Below are 20,854 nucleotides of genomic sequence, written 5' to 3'. Positions count from 1 at the left end.
GTTTTCAAAAAACTTTCAGCGGCAAAATTGCAAGTATATACAAAAGTAGAACAAATAGTCAAACAAACTGTGTACATCTACCACCCAGCTTCCATGTGCTCAACCCAAAACCGCCTCGTCCTTCCCGCCATTCTCCCCCATCCCAACACGGATTCTGTAGAAAAAAATCCCTGGCGTCCTATGGTTTCCTTATACATGTCTTGGCATAAATCTCTGAAAGAAAGGGAATAACCTCTCAGATAGGGTAGTCCAGGCAGGTGCCTCTAAGGGGTGACCTGGGGGAAGAGATGTGTGGACAGCAAAGAGAGCTACAGACATAGAGCCAGCAAATGCGAACATCCTGCAGTTGAGGATCTGCAGAAGGGCCAGTGTGTCCGCCCCGGAGAGAGTGAGGGACCCAATCCTACAACAGCATGAAGTTCCTAGAAGGAGGAGAAATTCTCATAGCAAAACATGTATCATGCTCACCGTGTGCCAGAAATTCTTCCTGTGTTTTGCATATACTGTGTGGTTTTTCCCAATAACCCTGTGACGTCATGACCACCACTAATAGTCCCCTTTTACAAAAACTGAGGGATCCTAGATGCAGAAAGTGTGCCAGTCCTTTCAGAGGGCTCTAATGAGAGACCACAGATTGGACGGCTTATAAACAACAGAAATTTTTTTCTCACAATTCTAGCAGCTGGGAAGTCCATGAGCAAGGCACCCATACCATCAGGCTCTGGTGAGAGCCCTGGTCCCAGTTCACAGCACCTGCTCACCATGTCCTCTCACAGTGGAAAGGGCTAGGGGTGTCTAGAGGGTCTCTGTTATAAGGCACTAATCCCACTCATGAAGGCTCCGCCCTCGTGACGTAAAGTCCTTCCTCAAAGCCCCTCCTCCTAATTCCATCTTTGGGGGTTAAGATGCCAATATATGAAGCAGGAGGGGAGAGGGCCCTAACATTCAGACTATAGCAGACAGGTACTGCTAGTTACCAGCTAGTTACTAGCAGATTCAGAATTAGACCCCAAACAATCTGGCTCCAGAATGCCACCTCTTAATCCTCTCAGATAGAATGGCTTGTCTCTTGCCAGGCACATTTCTGTGCAACTTGGAGGAACTATAGGTGTAAAGACTCAGAGCGGCCCCTTCTAGGTCTCTTTGGACACACCACCCCAGACTACCACCCTCTCCAGGTCCGGATATCCCTCCTTAGTGAGATATCCCTCATCTTTTCCTACGTCCCCTCCCTCTCCACCAAAGTCTCTTCCCTGTTTAAAGCCCCATGAGCGTAGGGAGCAGATGGGTTGGTCATCACACTCTTTCCCCTCACACAGTGCCCACAACACAGTGGGTGCTGAATCAATGTTTGTGGGATGAAGACATAGGAGTGGAAGGAAGTGTTGTTTGCACTGTGGCAGGTCATGATAAGGTCCCCCCCCCCAGGTCCCCTGGAATTGCTCTTTTCTGTGAGTTGCCTTTACCCCTTTGGGGGGGGGGGGTTTCAACAACCAGCACCTTCAGCCCTTCTTCCATCCCTCAGCCCCCCATATACACTTTACCCCAAGAGCAAAGAGCCAACAGGGTCAGGGATTTGATTTTCAGCCCTTCCTTGACCCTAGGAGCTCTCTCTCAACTGGGAGCATCAAGTGTCGAGGGAGAGCATCTGACTTCTGTACCTTGGGTTAGGACAGCTCTGAAACCTTAGTCACACTCCACAGCCCCTACAGGATCAGAATCCTTCCTTTCCCCACCCTGGTTCTGGGGACCCAAACCTCAGACATGAGATCACTTTAAAATTTTCTCTGTCAGGGGTGCCAAGGTGGCTCAGTTGGTTAAGCAGCTGCCTTCGGTTCAGGTCATGATCTCAGGGTCCTAGGATCGAATTCCGCAATGGGCTCCCTGCTCAATAGGGAGCCTGCTTCTCCTTCTTCCTCTGCTGTTCCCCCTGCCTGTGCTCTCTCTCTCTCTCTCTCTCTCTCAAATACATAAATAAAATCTTAAAAATTTTTTAAAAAGTAAAATAAAATAAAAATTTCTCTGTTACTGAATGTGGCTGGATAGTAGAACATTATTTGGAAGTTACTGTACTTACAGTTTTGTCAAAAAATAAAAATAAAATCAAGCTTATTCTAAAACTATAGCAGAATCAATGTGATTTGACATTGATGAACCAAAGACATTTTAGGGTGTGGTGATGCCTGGGTCACCCCTGCAAACCTCAGGCCCTCCAGCCGCAGACTTCTGGCAGGCAGAGGTCGGGGGGTCGGCATCTGACACTTCACTGTCTCTGCGCGGAAGCGGGCAGACAGCGAGCGGGAGAGCTGGGCTCGATCCTGAAACTCACCAACCTGATTCCTAACTTTCTGTTTATATCACGGAACAATCATGAGACCTAGGGGGAAAACCTAGTAGGATAAAACCCTCATCAAATAGGTCGTTGAGATAAATGTGGCCAACCTTCCAACACGTGTCTACTGGGTATTTCCTCCCCCTTTTAAGAGAAGACTTGAGGGTCGTGAATGCAAGCACTGGTTCAATTAAGAGTCACAGGAGACCAAGAGACACATGTGTCACATCTAGAGCATAAGAAAGACAAGGACCTCATGCACGTACATGAACTCGGGCGGCCATATTTGCCGCCCTGTGTCCAGGCAGCCTCTGCAAGTCTCTAGGACCTTCTGCAGGAGTGAGCGATGATGAATGCATTTATCAACATCCTCACTTAAAAACAAATGGCGCCACAGTTTCCAGGTTCTAAATTGAGAAGTTAGTAGCAAAAAGAACTGCTCCACAATCCATACTCTCTGAAATCCACGTAGCTCATGAGGAGAAGGACAAAACTATACATCACGGGCAATTCTGCTCCAAAGAAATGTTTTGAGCCTGCTGCAGTCACAGGTCCCTCTTGGAATAAAGGCATAAGCAGAATATGACACCATAGGTCGGTTGCCTCATCATCCTGCCTTATTTTCATAAATAAGATTCATAGTAATAGAATACTATAATCAACAACGTCTCCTGAGAAGTATTCTGACTGCTAATGCCCAGATTCAAGAAACCTGAATTCTTTACCAGGCTCTAGGTTGTGAGTCTTTCAGAGAAAGAGCTCTGCCTGCCAGAAGTCTGCGGCTGGAGGGCCTGGGGTTTGCAGGGGTGACCCAGGCATCACCACACCCTAAAATGTCTTTGGTTCATCAATGTCAAATCACATTGATTCTGCTATAGTTTTAGAATAAGCTTGATTTTATTTTTATTTTTTGACAAAACTTTAAGTACAGTAACTTCCAAATAATATTCCACTCTCCAAGACTTGGAGAAAGATAGCCCTCCATCACGGAGTGACATAATTTATGGTGACAGTTATACAGTGAGCTACATATGACATCATCGAATGCTCCTAGAAGAGACTCTATCCGAGTTTTTCTTCTCATCACCATTTAGTGACCTCAGAGAACAAAGATTAGCACACAGCTCTGTAGGGCTGGGAATATGGATTTTTTCTCATTATGACGTGGGCACCCAATATCCATATTGATATGCTTGTATGGAAATAAACCATTGCGAATCCTAAGGAAAGATTTTTACAGATCTCTCTGCATGCCTCCACTCTCAAATCAGCAAGCGTGGGATCGATTCATTCACAATATTTTGACACGAGGCAGGAATTAAACTCCAAAATGGGTGTCCTTGTGGAAACCCAACAAATGTTGTCAACAAAGTATGAGGATAACATGCTAGAAAGGTCCCATTTTGTTAGTCTGTCGTGAACAACCCCAACCTCAGAGTCAGAAAAGTGCCTTCCACCTAAATTTCTCTATAAATAACCAACTAAAGGAAGCCCAAGATAAGCAGGTAACATCAGGTTTTCAATACTTATTTTCGATGTCCTCCAGTCTGAAATATTTTCAAGGGCAGATTTGTCTTTTTAACTCTTGAAACTCACCTCACCTAATAATCATGTTAATTAGCTAATAGCTTCCTTCAAGCTACTCTTTATAATAAGTCAAATAGGGGTGCCTGAGTGGCTCAGTCGGATAAGCAGCTGCCTTCAGCTCTGGTCATGATCCCAGGGTCCAGGATCGAGCCCCACGTTGGGCTCCTTGTTCAGAGGAGAACCTGATTCTCCCTCTGCCTCTTCAGGGCACTCTGCCTACTTGCGCGTACTCTCTCTTTGTGTCAAATAGATGAATAAAATCTTTAAAAAAATAAGTCAAATAAAATCAGAGAATACAGTTAAAATATCAAAATAGAGAATGCAGTTGCCTGCACCCGTCCCCATTATTTCCAAAGGGAGAAGATTTTTGTAAAGGTAAGTCCTAATTCTGACATACTGATGAGTTCAAAACCCTCCTGCACCATATGAACTGTGAGAATGATAGTGAGCATGTATTCAGAACATGATAAATGCCAAGTATTGTTCTAAAACTTTTGTCTGTATTAGCTCATTTCATCCTCATCGTAATTCTGTGGCTGGTACCGTCTTTATACTCCTTTTACCCATGAGACAATGAGACGTGGTTTGCTAAAAGTCACAAGCCAATGCAGTCTGGTTTCAGAGCCAATGCCTACCCTTTTCCCAGTACAAAACTATCTTTTAAAATTTCTCTGTTATGTTACTCTCTAATATTGTGGGGGAGGCAGGGAACTATCTTGAAAAATTAGTTTTTCCATTAGAAGGTATTTAGACTATCTGTGAATTATAGAGCTAAAGCTTGATGTATTCACGGTCTAGATTCCATTTGGATGCAGCGTCAGAACTTGAGCTCTGCTCACGCTTGCTTGGGGGGCATAAACATTTATAAACAAGCCTGCCCCAGAATTCAGCCTGACTTTTGAGTCGGTCCGTGGAAAATGCAAGTATGTAATACAATCGGACTTCGTCAGGGCCATCCTTTAGCTGCTTAGGTACGTCGGCAATGAAAGATCTGAAGGCATAAACTTGGCAGCGACTTCGAAATATCCAGTCATTCCCTAGAATGTTGACTTGCTCATTATGTACATTTATTGTGCCCAGGCTCCTCGCTGTCCAAATCTACCCTGAGCCTCCAATCAAGGAGAAGGACTGATAGGAACACTGCTAATATGACATGACTGGGGACAATACAGAGTGACGTGACCCGAGGTGATGAAGGAAACACTTATGGTTTCCCGACCATCCCCTCCCCCTCTCTGCCACAAATCTCGACGCATATTACATCCCTGCCTTGGCAGTCACAGACAGAAAAACCCAAAGATATTTACAGAGCTGCATCCGTCAACAACACCAATGGTCCACCTGAAAGGCTGTCAGCGTGCAGACTGACTCGTCCTGGCTGTCTGTATGCACCACAGCCTTCTGCCTTCAGCTCTAGCTGTACTTCCGGAGACCAGGAGTGCATCACCCAGAGCCCCTACGCGTTTCACAGAGACCTAGGGATGCGGGACAGGAAAGAAGAGAGTCACTGAGTTGGCTCTTGTTCCAGTAAGAGGGAAAGGCAGCAAAGAGGGGGGAACTACGACCAGGATAGAGAGGAAAGAAACATTAAAAATCAACAAAATCCATGCGTTTGTGGTTGCTTTGGCAACCTTCCAGAACAGGGCAAGGATACCTGTTCCTGCTCCCATGACAGGAAGTCTTAAGTAGTTACTTTGTTTCATATTCAGAACCATAATTCATCCTTTGTAGAATGCCTGAATTTACAGCAAATATATGGGACTATAGCTGAACATACACTCAAATCCTAAATATAAGGAATTCTCCCAGGACACCACTGTCTCCAGAGAGTAATTCCATAATTTCCTATTTTGAATTTTTGATTGACCTAGATGTTAGGGAAATGTCTTAAACTTCCGAAAATATTTTCTCTTCATTAAGGAGGAATCACTGTCTCTCTTCTTCAGAAAATATTCTGCACGTACCGATTTAAATTTTGCACCCAAAACTCCTGGACAAAGGGGCATATTCGACACAAACACCAAGCGGCACATGATTTCATTTTTCTTTAAGGTTGAGAAGCTTATTTGGAGATTTCTCTGAACCTGGGGAATTTCATTGTGATTTTAACTTGTATAGCATAAAAGAAGTGTAAACGTAGCATATGGCATGTGAGCCATGATAGCGTGCCTGTAAGCAGGGTCTGTCTGGGCAGTTTGGGGAAGGTATTCCCAAAGATCTTCTCACTTCATCAGTGGGGGGAAAAAGAAAAAAAGGTACACAGTACAAAACTCTCTCACCTAAGGTAGTCAATCCCTAAATAGGGAGGGTTCCACTTACCATCCACCACTATTTGCCTCATCTACACTATGAACATTGAAAGCCAAGAACACAGTCAACCTGAATTTTAAATCCCATGGTGGTAATCTGGGATAAGACAAGGTTTCTTTGAGGCTGATGAATGAGAATTTTTTTTCTCCTTAAAAAAGAAAATCATTCCTGTCTTTTAGGAGAGAGATAAAGGCAAAAGACACATAAAGTAATGAGCTTAAAATGGATTTTCACTTCTTTAAAAAAAAATGCACTAGGTCAATGGGATTTTCTGTAGAACTAGTTATGTAAAATTCGGTTACAGATGAATAAAGAAACCAGAGAGATAAGGATATCACATTAATGAAAAAAGAATTCTTAAATTCCTGTCCCTTTTGATGTTTCCCCTGACAGTTAGTTTTCCCATCCTCATCAGATGATATAGAACTCTAGGCAAATTTCCAGAGGAGGTAAGCAATAAGATACAATTTGAGGGAAAGAGGGAATGAGGAAAAGAAAGAAATAAGAAAGACTAAGAGAATTGAGAAAGTAAAGAAGAAAGTGGAAGAAAAACTTCTGGGACCTGAATTAAGTATGGCATTAATTTTTTTCCCACCAAGTCTTAGTCTTGGCAGGCTTCTTCTAAAATGCAGGAATTTCATGGATGTGGGAACTGGTGATGGAAAATGCATTATTATACACAACAATCGTTGTACTTGAGAGGAACTATATGGGAAAAAATAACACCCTAGAATAAATACAAATGAAATTCATGTATCAAAACCAATACTGTGAAAATAGTTTAAATGTTTCTTGAATTTATATCTAGTCATTAACCTAAATGCAGATTTTAGTTCAAGCTACACTTCTGCCTCATGGTCAGAAGGCCTGAAAACCCGTGGTGTGGAAAATTGGCAGGATAAAGAATATTGAATTGGTCTCCATGGAAAAACGGGTTTTGGCAGCTATACCCTGCTCCTTGAGTGGGCCCCCCCACCCAAGTCAAATTCTCCTCCCTATTTCATCCCGGTCCCAGGATAGAGACCCAGAAAAGGCCACATACTAGTTCAACAGCAAGCAGCTAAGCTTCAACTTGGCCGATCACCCAAGGACCTTCCTCATTGGCCTTGAATCCCATGGTCGGCATGAGCCGCCCCTCCCCCCAAGTCCCAACCCTGGCCTCCCCCTCTGAGAGCACAGAGGTTGGAGGTTTCTATTGCTACTGACTTTGGTTTCCTTCTTCTTTGGAGAAGAAAGTGGGGTGAGGCACCTGCCTTTCGCCATGGGGAGCGACTCACAAATGAAAATGATAAATTCATTTGCAGAAATCCCTAACATCTATTCCTCACGTCCACTTCTACTCCCAACCTACGTAAATCCACATTCGGTCTGCTGGCCTCCAGGAAAGGAGACATTTTCCCAGAGTTTTAGATAGGCTAGAGGACACAATCCAGGGACTTCTCCAAAATCGTTCATCCACCTGGCAAGACCCTGACGGCCCCCCACAACTCCAGAGCCCACCTCCTTCTCTCCTGGGGCTCCACTAAGCAGCCCAGGGAGGGGGGAGCCTGTTTTCTTCCCAGCCTCGTGGCTAACCTCCCCAAGAGCCCACAGCTTATTCAGCAGGCTCCCTCCGGGAGGTTCCCGGCCCTTTGCATGAACCAAGGAGGGGGACCGTCCTTCCCCCACATGAATGTTGTACGGTGTGCTGTGCCTGTGCCTTTCTCGGTGGTTTCACCCTGATCTTTTCTCTCTTTGCAGCTGGTTAATAATCCACTAGCAAGTCAGGCTGCTGCAGCAGCTGCCATGGGCTCCATAGCAAGTTCACAAGCCTTTGGCAATGCTCTCTCCAGTCTTCAGGGGGTCACGGGTCAACTAGTTACTAATGCACAAGGACAGGTGAGTGGGAGATGGGAACAAGAGTGAATTTTTATGGCAGATTGAACTCGGAAAGGAAATGAATTTCTTTTGCATGACAGTGATATGTAACTGCATCCATTTGAGGCAAATAAATAATGTTTACTAGCAATGTCAAGAATAGGAGAAGGGTTGGGAGGTGTTTCTATATTTTAGAAGCAAGATGTTATTTTTCCTTCCCCTAGAATGGCTAAGTTTTCGTTTGTTTTTATTTCTGTACAATGGCTCGTGTTCTGACCTTAACTGAAGGAAAACACTTTCCATGATGGCATTCTTTTTTTCTTTTTCTTTTTTTTAAAGGTAATTTTTAAAATAAAAATTCGCTTTTTCTCTTTTATTTATTCGTTCATTTTAAACTTGGACAGCGGGGGGAAACTGGGATGTTTCCTTCCCCAATTGCTCTAAGATTTCTAAAGTAGCCCTAAGCAAGCCAGGTTCTGAATGTGTGGGGACATGATGGGAAGGACCAGTGCATTCTTGGGAGAGCAGCAAAGGGAAGGGGTGACGGCTCTTGCCGATTCTTCTGGAAGCCAGGCTGGGTCGGGTACGTCTAAAGGCTTGCTTCAGTCAGCCAGGGCCAGGGCCAGTAAAACTTCCTCATGTCATGGGCAGCGTGCTGGTCCCCTTACACCCCTCATGCGCCCACCTCATGGTCCCGAGGACACTGACAGAGCTTCAGATGAAGGGGCTCCCCCTTTAAGACCCCACTAAACCTAAAAACTGCACGGAAAGCAAACCGAAGTTAAAGCTGAGGGTATTCAAAGCGCCCTCCACTCAAAGGCTCGACATTGACCCTCAGTGGATAGAGCACATTGACCTCAAGTGTGGCCACTTCTGAGGGTGGGAGCCCAAGGTGGAAGGAGCTTGCGCACTCTCAGGATTTTCCCTCCCAGACTTATTTACTCAGCAGTGAGTTTACGGATCCCTGCTTGGCCTGCTCTGTGGAGAACAGGAATGGCGACGTCTTGCACCCTGTTTTTATTTTACATAAAGAGTAAACAGAGATGCATTATAAGCTAAACCGTCTCAATCTACGTCCCAGGGAAAAAAAGCTGACCTTGGTATATTTCCTGGGCGGGTGCGGGATTGTCCCGTCAGAACCCCGAGGGCTGAACGATGGAGCTTGTCAAAGAGCAGCCCCAGGTAATGAATCATCTTATCACAGGTGCACACCACACATATTAAAGAAGGGTTGTATGAACACCGTGCCCTCCACAGTCACCTCTCAATGTCGGCTTTAACCCTTGTTCCAATCCCTTTTCATCAAAGGATCATTTTATGCAGCCGGCTCTAAATGGAGGCTCTCAAAAACCTATTAAGATTTCTGGAGGGATGGGGTTTTGGCATGGAGGAAAAGTTGGTTATAATATCTGTAACTCATACTCCGATCGGGTCGGTCCTGGAAGCTGCTTCCCAGAGTTCTGCCCAAAATAGAACACCCCGATTCATTCCTGCCAGCGGCTGGCCCTTGAGAGGTAGATTTTAGATAGAAAGCATATCCACTGATGTGTATTTCCCCCTGATTTTTCTGGTTCCAGAGTCCAAGGAAAATGTACCACTCTGCCCCACCACTTGTGAGTTTGTGATGGAGAAATGCTTTATTGCTGAGAAGGAATTATTAGGAGTTTATTCTTCCGGTGATTTAATGGCGGGTCATCTTGCCAGTTACAAATCCATCCCCTTCTCAGGGGCTAGAGTTACAGCCTTTCCACTCCGTTGGGCCTTTGCCAGCTCCCACTGCCCGGGATGGTTCTCCCTCCCGTGAGGACCCACAGGGAAATGAGCTTCCCGTTACAGGCTTGATGGGCACTCTGCGTATATTGAATAAGAGCTGGTCCTGATTTTAAAATTCTTCTGTCTTAGAAACAGTGCCGTAATAGTTGATTTGATATGGTGCACAAACCTCCTAAAGTGAAAACAAAAATCACATCACAGAGGAATCGATACTGCCCACTCGTGAAGTCTTGTCTGAGAGTTTTAGAAACATACCCTGGGGTGTCATGTACTCCTAGTGCTGGAAAAGACCGAGGTACTCAGTTTCCAAAGCTAATGAATTGGCCACGTTCCCATAGTGCTCTGTGTGTGTGTGTGTATGTGCATGTGTCTGTGTGTGTTTAAGAAAGAAAAAAATCTTTGTAATATAAACACAATCATCCTTCCAGAAAAAAGTGCATGCTTTGTACCTCTTGGCATAAAGATACTTGTTTGAACCTCATGAAGTGGCGAGATTACACCAAAAAAGAAGGGCAAAAATTATTTGGAGTGTGTGTGTGTGTGTGTGTGTGTGTGTGTGTGTTCCTTACCCTTTATTAATGCGGTACAAAAAATAAGACTGCACTGGAATCAGGTTCATATAATTAGCCTTGCTCAAAAACCCATGTAAATGAGAATTACTTCACCCAGCCCATTTTCAATTCCTTAAAAATCTCCACAGAGCTTTCCCAGAGAAGGTACAAAGAGAAAACTCTTAATATATTTATAGATCCTTTCATTTGAGTTCTTGACATCAACTATTTTTTACATTTGAAAGTCTGCCCAGAAGTCATAACATTAAAATCTACACCTACATTTGGAAAGCATGTTTTACTCTGCTGATACTTTGGGGAGGTCGGGCTGCAGAGAAGGCACCAGTGGGGGGTCCCCTGAAACTTGCTCCCTCCTGCTAAGATTCTCTCTCTTGGCTACTTGGAAATGGAGACAGTTTTACCCAGGAAAAGAACCCTGACTAAATTCAGACCTGCCTGGAATAGGGTTCAAGCTCTACATGTTTCTAAATTTGGACCTTGGGGCAATCAGTGATTTAATCTTTCTAAACCAGAGCCTCATCCTCAAAGTTTAAGACAACCTCGCTGAGGAGGCCCAGGGCCGTGGATCATGGTTTCTGGGCAAAAGGCTCTTGGTCTTCCTGCAGAGAGGGACAGATGCCCACCCCACACGAGGAGGGAGACATGCCCCCATCTCAATAGGGAGAAAGCGGCCCTTCATCGGGGACTTGCAGTTTTTGTCTCCTTGTCTTGGAATCTGATTGTTTCCATTTACAGGTTTTCAATGAATTTAAAGGGATGGGAAATCTCCATATATTAAAGGACCTTAGTTTTTTAGTTCTTTATTTCCCACCCCTCAACCAATTCAGTCATTCTGCCTCTGTCTTCTGCCTCTGCCATCCATTTATGGTTAATTCAGAAATCATGCACTATTCCAAAGAGTGATTCATTTTCACAGAAACACTATATTCCAAAGTCACAAAGCACATATCATACCCCATTTTTTTTAAATGGTATCATACCTACCTTCACTCTGAGGTGGAAAGGTAGCAAGTGTCCTATTGGTAATTCGTGATCTTGGAATGTGTAATGACTATCACACTGCTGAGAAGAACATTCTCGTTCCCTTTGCTTCCTAAATCAGGAATTCCTGTGAGTGTGGAAGCCAGACAAGGGAATGGGCACTAGCTAGACACATGTTTGAGTCCCAGGTCAGCCAATAACTAACTAGCTCTGTGACCTCAAGCAAGTTACGTGAGCTCTCTGGGTTTCAGTTTCACTATGAAATAAAGATAATAAAATCCAAGTCCTTAGAGTCTGAAGATTAAGTGGGATCAGTTGTGTAAAAAACCTATCATAGTAGTATAGTTAAAGACTCAGTAATAATTAGCGGTTGCAGAAATTATCAACATCATCATGGTTTAGGGTTCTGTCTAGCATTGTCTGGAAACCTCTCTTTGGTTTGGATATATAGGAAGAGGCAGTAAGCACACAGGCAAAACGAATGGGCTCTGGAACCAGGCACCATTCGTCGGCGGTGAGACAACAGGTTGACTTAATTCTCTCATGCCTTAATTTCCTCATCTGAAAAGTGGGGATAAGGGGCACCTGGGTGACTCAGTCAGTTAAGTGTCTGCCTTTGGCTCTGGTCATGATCTCAGGGTCCTGGGATCAAGACCCACGTCAGGCTCCATGCGGCAAGGAATCTGCTTCTCCCTCTCCCTCTGATCCTGCCCCTCCCCCCGGCCGTGTGGGTTCTCTATCTGGACTAAATAAATAAATAAATAAATAATCTGAAAAAAGGAAAATGTGATTAAAAAGGGAACCATCTTCTAGGATTAAATAGTTTAGCCCATGGTCAGGCACATAGACATCAGTCAATAATGCTAACACTCAGTATATGCTGTTACTACTAATTAAGATGTTATGTGTTTTCAGTTCACACTGTGCACACAAACCCCACTGTGTGTGCAAGGAGTTTGAAAATGTGAGAATCTTAGCAGGAGAACATTAAATTATTTTAAGGAAATCTTAGCCTTACCCTATATAGTGCAGTAGGGGAGTGTGTGTGTGTGTGTGTGTGTGTGTGTGCACGTGTGCATGTGTGTGTTAACACTCGTACAGTGGGTATACTCAGGATTTGGCAAGTAGATTTACCATCGATTTGTTCAGCTATAGAACTGGCTTCCCTATTGCCCCTGGCAATATCTCCTTATTGGCATTATTGCAGAAAAGTAAAAGCAAATGAAATTTCATTTTATCCTGGGGCTAAGAAAAGCATTTTACATTTTAACTGAAGCTCAGAATGTTTCCTGATGAAATTAGTTCTCAACCGCTGTGAAATTTTCTTAAGTGGCAACAAGTCAAACCAAAGTCCGTCCGTACCATCCTTAAAGAAACAGTCAAGTAAAAAAAAAAATCAACGAAACAACATTTTTTAATCTTTTTATTATTTTTATTTTTTAAAGATTTTATTTATTTATTGACAGAGAGAAAGAACACAGGCAGGGGGTACCGCAGAGGGAGGGGGAGAAGCAGACTCCCCACTGAGCAACGAGCCTGATGCAAGGGTTTGATCCCAGGACCCCAAGATGATGATTTGAGCCGAAGGCAGATACTTAATGGACTAGCCACCTGGGCGCCCTTACTTTTTTTAATGTATAAAAGGGAGAAAAATTTAAAGGACCTACCCATTCACTTCATGACTCAAGAATCCACGCAGCATTATGAATAAACAGTAGTTGAGCAGAGCTGCTTTGGCAAGACAGAAGGATTTGCAGTAGGGAGGCGCTGCGATCTAAAAGGACCACAGGTCATGCTCAAAGAAAAGCAATCTCCCAATACCAGTAGTAGCCTTTGCAATGTAGCGTAGAAAGGACACCCTTGACTGTGCAAAACCGCGGACAGTGAGTTGCCTCTATTCATGGCAGCCCTGGCCTGGAGAAGACCAAGGCAGGAACACCACCGGCCCCGCGTCTGTACACATCAATTGGGAGACAATTCTAATTCCATAACTTTCAAATATGTGAAAAATACATGTCTTAGAATTGAAGAATTCTAAGTTGGGACATTCCTCTGAATTATGATCCTCAAAGGCTAAAGAGCATCTCTAGAAGGGAGTAGAGCAGCTTAGATCCCGGGCTTTGAAGGAAACAGGTCTGATTGACACATATTTCTAGTTATGTGGCATTGGATAAGTTACAGAGCTCGTCTGGGCCCCTGTCTCCTCACCAGTAAAGATGGGACTGATAAGAGATCTCACATACTTCACGGTGGGGTTAAACATGAGAGAGCAAGCAATGGGCTGAGCACAGCGCCTGATATGTCTTAAGTATTTAATAAATTACACTGTTATCAATAAATTCATGTTATAGCTATTCTTTTTTAAATGAAAAGCCAGCAATTGGCCCTGAACTATGGGTGGCTAAAGTAATTCAACACATAATTTAAATGGAAAGAGGAGACTCAGAGAAAATCACTACAAGATGAACGAAGATGAAGTTATAATAAATGCAAATCTCCGCCAGAGAATTGAGATGTGATACATTTATTCAATAAGTGTCCATTGAACCTCTCTGTGGGTTTTATTAGATCTGTACAGGAGAACAAATAAAGCCATAGCTGCCCACCTTTGTAAAACGAATTTCAAACCCTGTGCAAAGGAGATAAAGTATGTTAACTCGGACAATGTGACTAGAGCAAATGGGGTGCCTCACACACACCCAGCCAAAGCGAGTGGATCAGGAATTTAGGGAGTTTCACACATATTCTTACTGTATTTTATTAAAGATTTTATTTATTTATTTGAGATCGAGAGAGAGAGTGAACAAGCATGGGAGTGGGGGAGGTAGGGGCAGAGGAAGAGGGAGAGGCAGACTTCCCGCTGAACAAGGAGCCCAATGTAGGGCTTGACCCCAGGACCCAGGGATTGTGACCTGAGCCAGAGGCAGATGCTGAACCAATGGAAGCACCCAGGCACCTCTTATTTTATTTTTTTATAATAAAACAAATTATATGTATGAAAAGGTAAATATAATTTTTTACAGGAGTGCATGGGTGGCTCAGTCAGTTAAGCATCTGACTCTTAATTCCGGTTCTGACTCTTAATTCCGGTTCAGGTGTTGATCTCAAGGTCTTACGTTCAAGCCCCAAGTGGGCCTCCACATTGGGCATGGAGGCTACCTACTTAAAATAATAATAATAATAATAATAATAATATTTTACAAAAAAAAAAAAAAAACAACCCAAAGGATCCTTCAGAAATGTTAAGTATTAACATTTTTCCATATAACCTTCAGTTCTCTTGTTTATTTTTAAAAGAAATAAAACATTACTGATACAGTTGAGGCTTTGACACTTTCTCCTCAGGTCCCTCCCATCCAAGGTGATAGATACTATAACATTGGTAATTCCTTTCATGCAAGTTTTACATCTTTACTTAAAAAAAAAAAGGTATATTTCTAAAAAGCTACAAAATCATATGTACAGAATACAATTTTTAATACAAAAAATAGAACATATTGCTTAGACATGTTGCATAACTAAGAATCAAATATGTTTTGCTGAAAATTTAGAGTAGGTATCTAAAAATTCAGGATTGGTGTCTGTATATTTTTCTCCAAACATGAACAGAACAATCTATTTAGATAATGGTTTTGGCCATGTTTTCTAAACCAAAACTCAAAACAGTATGACAAAAGATTTTCTTTTCTCAGTTGCAAATATCATTCTATGAAGTCTTAAAAAGGTGTAAAAATTCAATCACATGCAGTAGAATACTTATCAAATATGCATTTTGTTAATCACAGTTTTTTTCTTTTAAGAGCGAGAGAGAGCGTGCATGTGCGAGGTAGGGTGGGAGACAGAGAATCCCAAGCAGGCTTCAAACCCAGGACCAGCCGGTTGGGGTGGGGAGGGGGGCTTCCGCTCAGGACCCTGAGATCCTGACCTGAGCCTAAACCAAGAGTCAGAGGCTCAACCGACTGAGCCACCAGGCGCCCCTTAATCGCATTTTTAAACACTTTTAAAATCGGCTCTTTCGGGAGACTGGGAAATAAATGTTCCTGGGGTTAGTAATATAAGAATTTTACCCTGGCTTCATCTGAGTAATAAAGATGAAACAATAACAACAATAAACAACCTCAATCTTTCTACTAACATATCAAATTTCCCCTTCGAGCCCGATTGAGAGCTTTATTTCCTCATTTCAGGAGAGGCCATTGCATTAAAGCCCCGTTTCCCTAAGTGTGCGCCTTGGAAATGAATGAGCCCCCCGGGGCGGTGCACGACGGAGGGTCCCGGCCGGGAGGCGGGGGGCGCGGGCTCCGCCGCGGAGGAGCTCCGCGGGGTCGGGCAGCTGGGTTCCGACGCGCCCCAGACCCCCTTAACTTGTCGGATCCTGCTTTCCCCAAACTTCCTGTGTACCCCACATTTCGCAGAATGGACCTCGGCAGAGCACGCTTTGGGAAATGCTGCGGGGAGTCATTCGCGTTCGTTCCTATCCGCGCTTCGGGTTTCGAGCTGATGATTTCAGTCCGAAAGAGCCCCCCTCCCAGCTCTGAGGGCGCGCACATCCTGGAGCACGTTTGCGGGGAGCGGAGACGCGGAGGTGGGGGGACGCCGCTCTGACCCCGCGGCTGAGCCGCGAGCGCGAAAGGCCATCACAGGCCCCCTTGGGACGTGCCGCCCGGATCCTCCGGTCAGGGCCGGAGAGGACGGGGCCGGATGGTGGAGTGACCCTGGGCCTGGCCCTCGGGTCCTGGGTCCTCGCCCTTTTGAGGAGTGGGGCTCCCTTGATGGCAAACGGCGCTAATGAGACCTGATGGCCCTGGGCTCCGCAGTGATTTCGCGGGAGATGGATTTGATGGGAGGCCTTGCCTCCGCAGTGGCTCGCCTGCTGACGCGCGGGACGTAATGGGGTCTCTGAGCCGGTCAACGAACGCCAGCGGCAGAAGCACGCCCTGCCCCTGTCCCTGTCCCTGACAGTGAATGGTTCAGCCCACATCTTGGCTGCCCGGCCAGAGGTCGCCCCTCCCTCCCCACTCTGTGGTTCCTCCTTACAGCCCCCATTTCTGAAATGAGAGGGTTAATCCTATTAATGCCAACACCCCGAAGAGCTGGCCAGTTTGAACTAAAAATAAAGCACCCTCTGAAATCTTTCTTCCCACGCTCCACCCAGTGCAACCTGTCGTGCGCAATTAAAGAAGCGGCCAGAAATACACAATTAAAAAAAAAAAAATCTTGTTTTAGGAGATTTACCCTGTAGATTGAGCCAGAAAGAACCAAGGTCTCTTTTATCTACAGCAGAACTTTGGATTGTGGTGGTATTACATTTTTTTTCTCCACTGCATTTTTTTTTTTCAATTCTTCATCTAATAATATTTCGTTTTCCTGGGAACAGGGAAATGTGTTCTTGTGTAGGCTCCTGAATGGAGAATGGGCACATTCTTTCCGGGTAAATAGGAAAGGGGCCAATTAACTAATGAAACAACCTAATTAGCAGCTATAATTCCAAACAGGTAATGGGTTTGGAGGTACTATTCACAGACAGCTCCCTCAGAACTGATCCGACTTCTCGCGTCTTTGTTTGACTAGCAGCGTTCACATTCCATCCCAACAGCAAGGTAGTATCACTAACCAGTGCTCATGCAACTCATTTCAGTGCGCAAAGCTCTAGAACCGTGTTAGTTCTTAGAAGAACACTAGGTTTTAGCTGAACATTCCTTCAGACGAAGTGATGTCTGGAAAAGAATGATGGAATTAACACTACCTCCCAGGCAGTGAGCCTTCACCATGGGGCTGGTATCATCTGTGATCCTGGCAGAGGATTTGACTGCAGTTTGATTACTCCAGCTGTGCCCACGAGCAAACCTTTGAGATGAAACCTTAAGAAACTGGCAGAACTGAGATCCTCATCCTCATCCTCAACCTCATCCTCCAGTACCACCATTACTTTCTTGGGTTTAAAGAGCGGGGTTCATTTCCTGGATGCTCCGTTAGACAGGACACAGACTCCAGAAACCTCCTCTCTCCATTCGCAAATGGTAACTGTAATTCTCTTGCTATCAACCTCAAAGATTTCTCTTGAAGATACATAAACACACACTTGAAAACTATAAAAAGCTGTAAACCTTGCCAAAATAAATGTTATTTTAAACAGTATCCTCACCATTATTATTTTTGCTGATCTGAGGAACCAGAAAAAGAGGGAGTCTCGAAAGCAGTGAGATAATCTTGAAAAAATGACCTCACGTCTCCACTTCATCTTGCCGGGGGGAATATCAGCCCCAGGGCATCAGGGTCTGTGGGACTGTGGGTCCCCTGCCTGCCAGCCAGACAGCCGAGACAGGCCGGAAGAATGCACGGTGTGTGTTTGATATGGACACTCACCAAAGTGAGCCTTTCAGAGCATAGGGAAGTCTATATCAGCGAATCTTGGCTTGGAGCTTTTTGTAGTATCCCTCAGTAAAGTGATTTTGGAATTGAGGAAGCTCCCAGAGTGGCAAGGCACTATACGTTTCTATATCCTTCCCTTTGGAAGCCTGCCTTCTAAGGAAGTAAGCCCTTCCGAAGAAAAAGAGGAATAGCTAATACTGTATTCTGAGTTTAAGAAGTCACTGATTGTAAATTGCACCGTCAGTTTAAGAATAGCTTTTTTAGAATGGAAGAAAATACTACCGCACTAAACAGGTATATCAACCGTTGGGGCAACCTGATTTCACAGATATTAAAAATAGAAAAAATGTGGGAGTCTTATAATTGAGGAAGTGTGTTATTTATTTGTTAAGTAACCTTAACCAAATACAGTATCAAAAAGACTGGGCTGTTGACAATGATTCTCTTTTCAGTAATCACATTTTATAGTAGAAAGTCAGGGATGGAAGTGGAAGCTATTTATGTCTCAGCTTTCACAACTAGAGAATGAAAATTAAACCTGATTTGGGTCTGAGGATGAGGAAAGAGAGGAAGTACTGAATTTTGACTTAGCATCCCTAAATCAATATCAGTTTTTTCAGTGAAAGATTTTTATGGTTAAGCAGAACATTCCTAAAGAGGGGAAAACATTAAATTCACATGTAAGATGCATTCAACCTCCAAATAAATGTTCACCCAACTGTTTACTACGCCATATGCCCAATGATACACCCAACGTTTTTGTTGGCCCATCAGTTGTTGACATGACACATTCTTCTTAAAGATGTGTGCAACATGTCCTCAACTCACAGGCCAATAAGAGAGAAATGAGAAATAGATCAGAAGTAGGTAGGAATGGAAAAGTCTTAATTCAGAACAGTAGGAAGAGCCAGGTTCGAGTTCAAACGTAGGCCTTTGCACAATCCAACCGAATTTAATGCATTCGCATAGAACATTGCTCCAAATCGCAAATCAGTTCATCAACTAATCTTTTCCATCTCGTAAAAGTAACAATATACGTAGATCCTGAGATGTCGTAAGGTGGGGCACTCAGGGTGAGAGCAAAGTCCAGATGTGATACAGCTTTGTACTTAGAAGTAAATGCCATCAATCAAGCACCATCACAGTACACAAAGGAAACATGTTACACACTCCCTACCTCTGACACTTCTCGATAGATATTCACTGTGTCTGAGAGTTACAGAGGTGGACAGTGCGAAGGTTTACTTGGTCCCATGGAAGGTGCCCATGGTAAAGAGTACAGGCTTCCAAGTTAGGCACCATCCCCAAGCAGCTCTGCCAGCCCAGGCAAGGCAGCTAGTCTAACTCAGCTGCTGTCTTCACTTCTGTGCACTGACAACAGTCCCTTCCTCTCTGGATTGTTAGAGGTATTAGTACTAACACTAATAAAATTCCTAAATTCCTGCCATCTATAGAGCACTTTCTTTTTTTTTCTTACGATTGTATTTATTTATTTATTTATTTGAGAGTGAGAGAGCACAAGGCAGGGATGAGCAGCAGACGGAGAAGGAGAAGCAGGCTCCTCGCTGAGCAAGGAGCGCCATTCGGGGCTCAATCCAGGACGCTGGAATCATGACCTGAGACAAAGGCAGAAGCTCAGCAGACTGAGCCACCCAGGTACCCCTACTGGGCACTTTCTACATACCAAAGATTTGCTTAGCATTCAAAAATATTCTATTATTTCATTTCACCTTTACCCCAACCATGGAATATGGCTTATCCCTATTGTACAGATTAACAAACCTCCAAGGTCACCCAGCTGATGGCAGGATCAAAACTCAATTCTTGTCTGCTATCAGTGATCGCTCTTAATCACTGTGATCTGATACGAATTTAAAACTTTCTGTCTTATTCACCGATCTATCCCAAGCGGCTAGAATGACACCTGGCCCACAGTAAGCATAAACATAGTAATAAAATCTGTGGAGTGAATGAACAGAGCACTTCATATAAGCTAATATGCTATTCGATAAGCATTTTACAAAAATTCATCATTTCATTTCATTCTCACATTGCTTTTGCCCCAATATCTCTAATTTACAGCTGAGCAAGCATGGCTTCAGAGAAGGGAACCAGCTTCCCAGGGCCACATGGTTAGTAAGGGAAAGAGTCTGGATTTGAGGACAGATCTAGTTTCTTCGAAGCTCGGCTTTCCTCTGAGTGAAACCGCTTTCAGTGCCTCGGGAATGAGTGCCTAAGACACAGCCTGCCATAAGGCAGCCTTTCCATAAATATCTCGGGCTCCTCACCCGCATATATTTTAATCCACTTAGGGTGGTTATCTAAAGTAGAGTCGTTAACTATATTGAAGTCTTATGGGGAAATGCTTTTAAGCACCCAGCATTAAGGTGCCTGATGAAAATGGCATTGTCTGTTTACTTTGTTCAATTTTTTAAACTACTAACATTTCGGGGCTGCTGTAAGGAGTACAAGTCAGAAAGGATGTTAAATGCTTGCCACAGCCCTGACACTTAGCGCGTAACCAGCAAACTCTGCCTCTGCCATCTTGTTCCCTTGACCAAGTGCGTCTTGGGACCCACGGTCTCCCCCGCACGTGGAGGGCCAGGCAGAGGATTTTGAGTCCACTGCCCACACCGTTAGTAACAGGTTATGCTGGCTGCCTTGTTTTCTCTACCATGTCAGCAACAGAAGATTAGGTGATGTGTACTTTGCCTCTCTATCATGACTACGTGGCTGCTGGACTTCATTTAATCAAAAGGCAGGGGCACAGGAGTATTATTACCTGCTAGGTTCATTTAACTACTGCTGCTTTCCTTGATGCTCTAGAATAAAAAACATATTCACCTGCCTTCAGTAAATCTTTAGGTGATGTTAGCAAGCTTTCCCAGGCAACCAAAAGGAAGAGATTTAGTGATATGTATAGCTACCAAAACAAAACTCTGTTTTAATCTGACACGAATGGGAGGATCTCATTGCAAGTTACAGATGGATTTTTAATGTAGGATCTTCTCGGTATCATTGCATTAGAAAGGAACTATTTGAGCTTTTTAATATAAAAGGTGACATCATT

At 44.0% G+C, this 20,854-nt stretch overlaps 1 protein-coding gene across 1 annotated transcript in view; it reads left to right on the top strand.

Annotated features, from left to right (window-relative positions):
* The window catches only part of POU6F2 (POU class 6 homeobox 2), a 389,523-nt gene that overhangs the window by 329,372 nt on the left and 39,297 nt on the right, over positions 1 to 20,854 (top strand). Inside the window, exon 6 of the mRNA XM_046020899.1 lies at positions 7,970 to 8,107. Within this exon, the coding sequence (XP_045876855.1) occupies positions 7,970 to 8,107 (138 nt within the window). The remainder of the gene's footprint in view (positions 1 to 7,969; positions 8,108 to 20,854) is intronic.

This window comes from Meles meles, chromosome 10, assembly GCF_922984935.1.
Source record: "Meles meles chromosome 10, mMelMel3.1 paternal haplotype, whole genome shotgun sequence".
NCBI classification, from domain to species: Eukaryota; Metazoa; Chordata; class Mammalia; order Carnivora; family Mustelidae; genus Meles; species Meles meles.
Note: the sequence above shows the minus strand (reverse complement) of the source record. Positions and strands in the feature narration are given on the sequence as shown.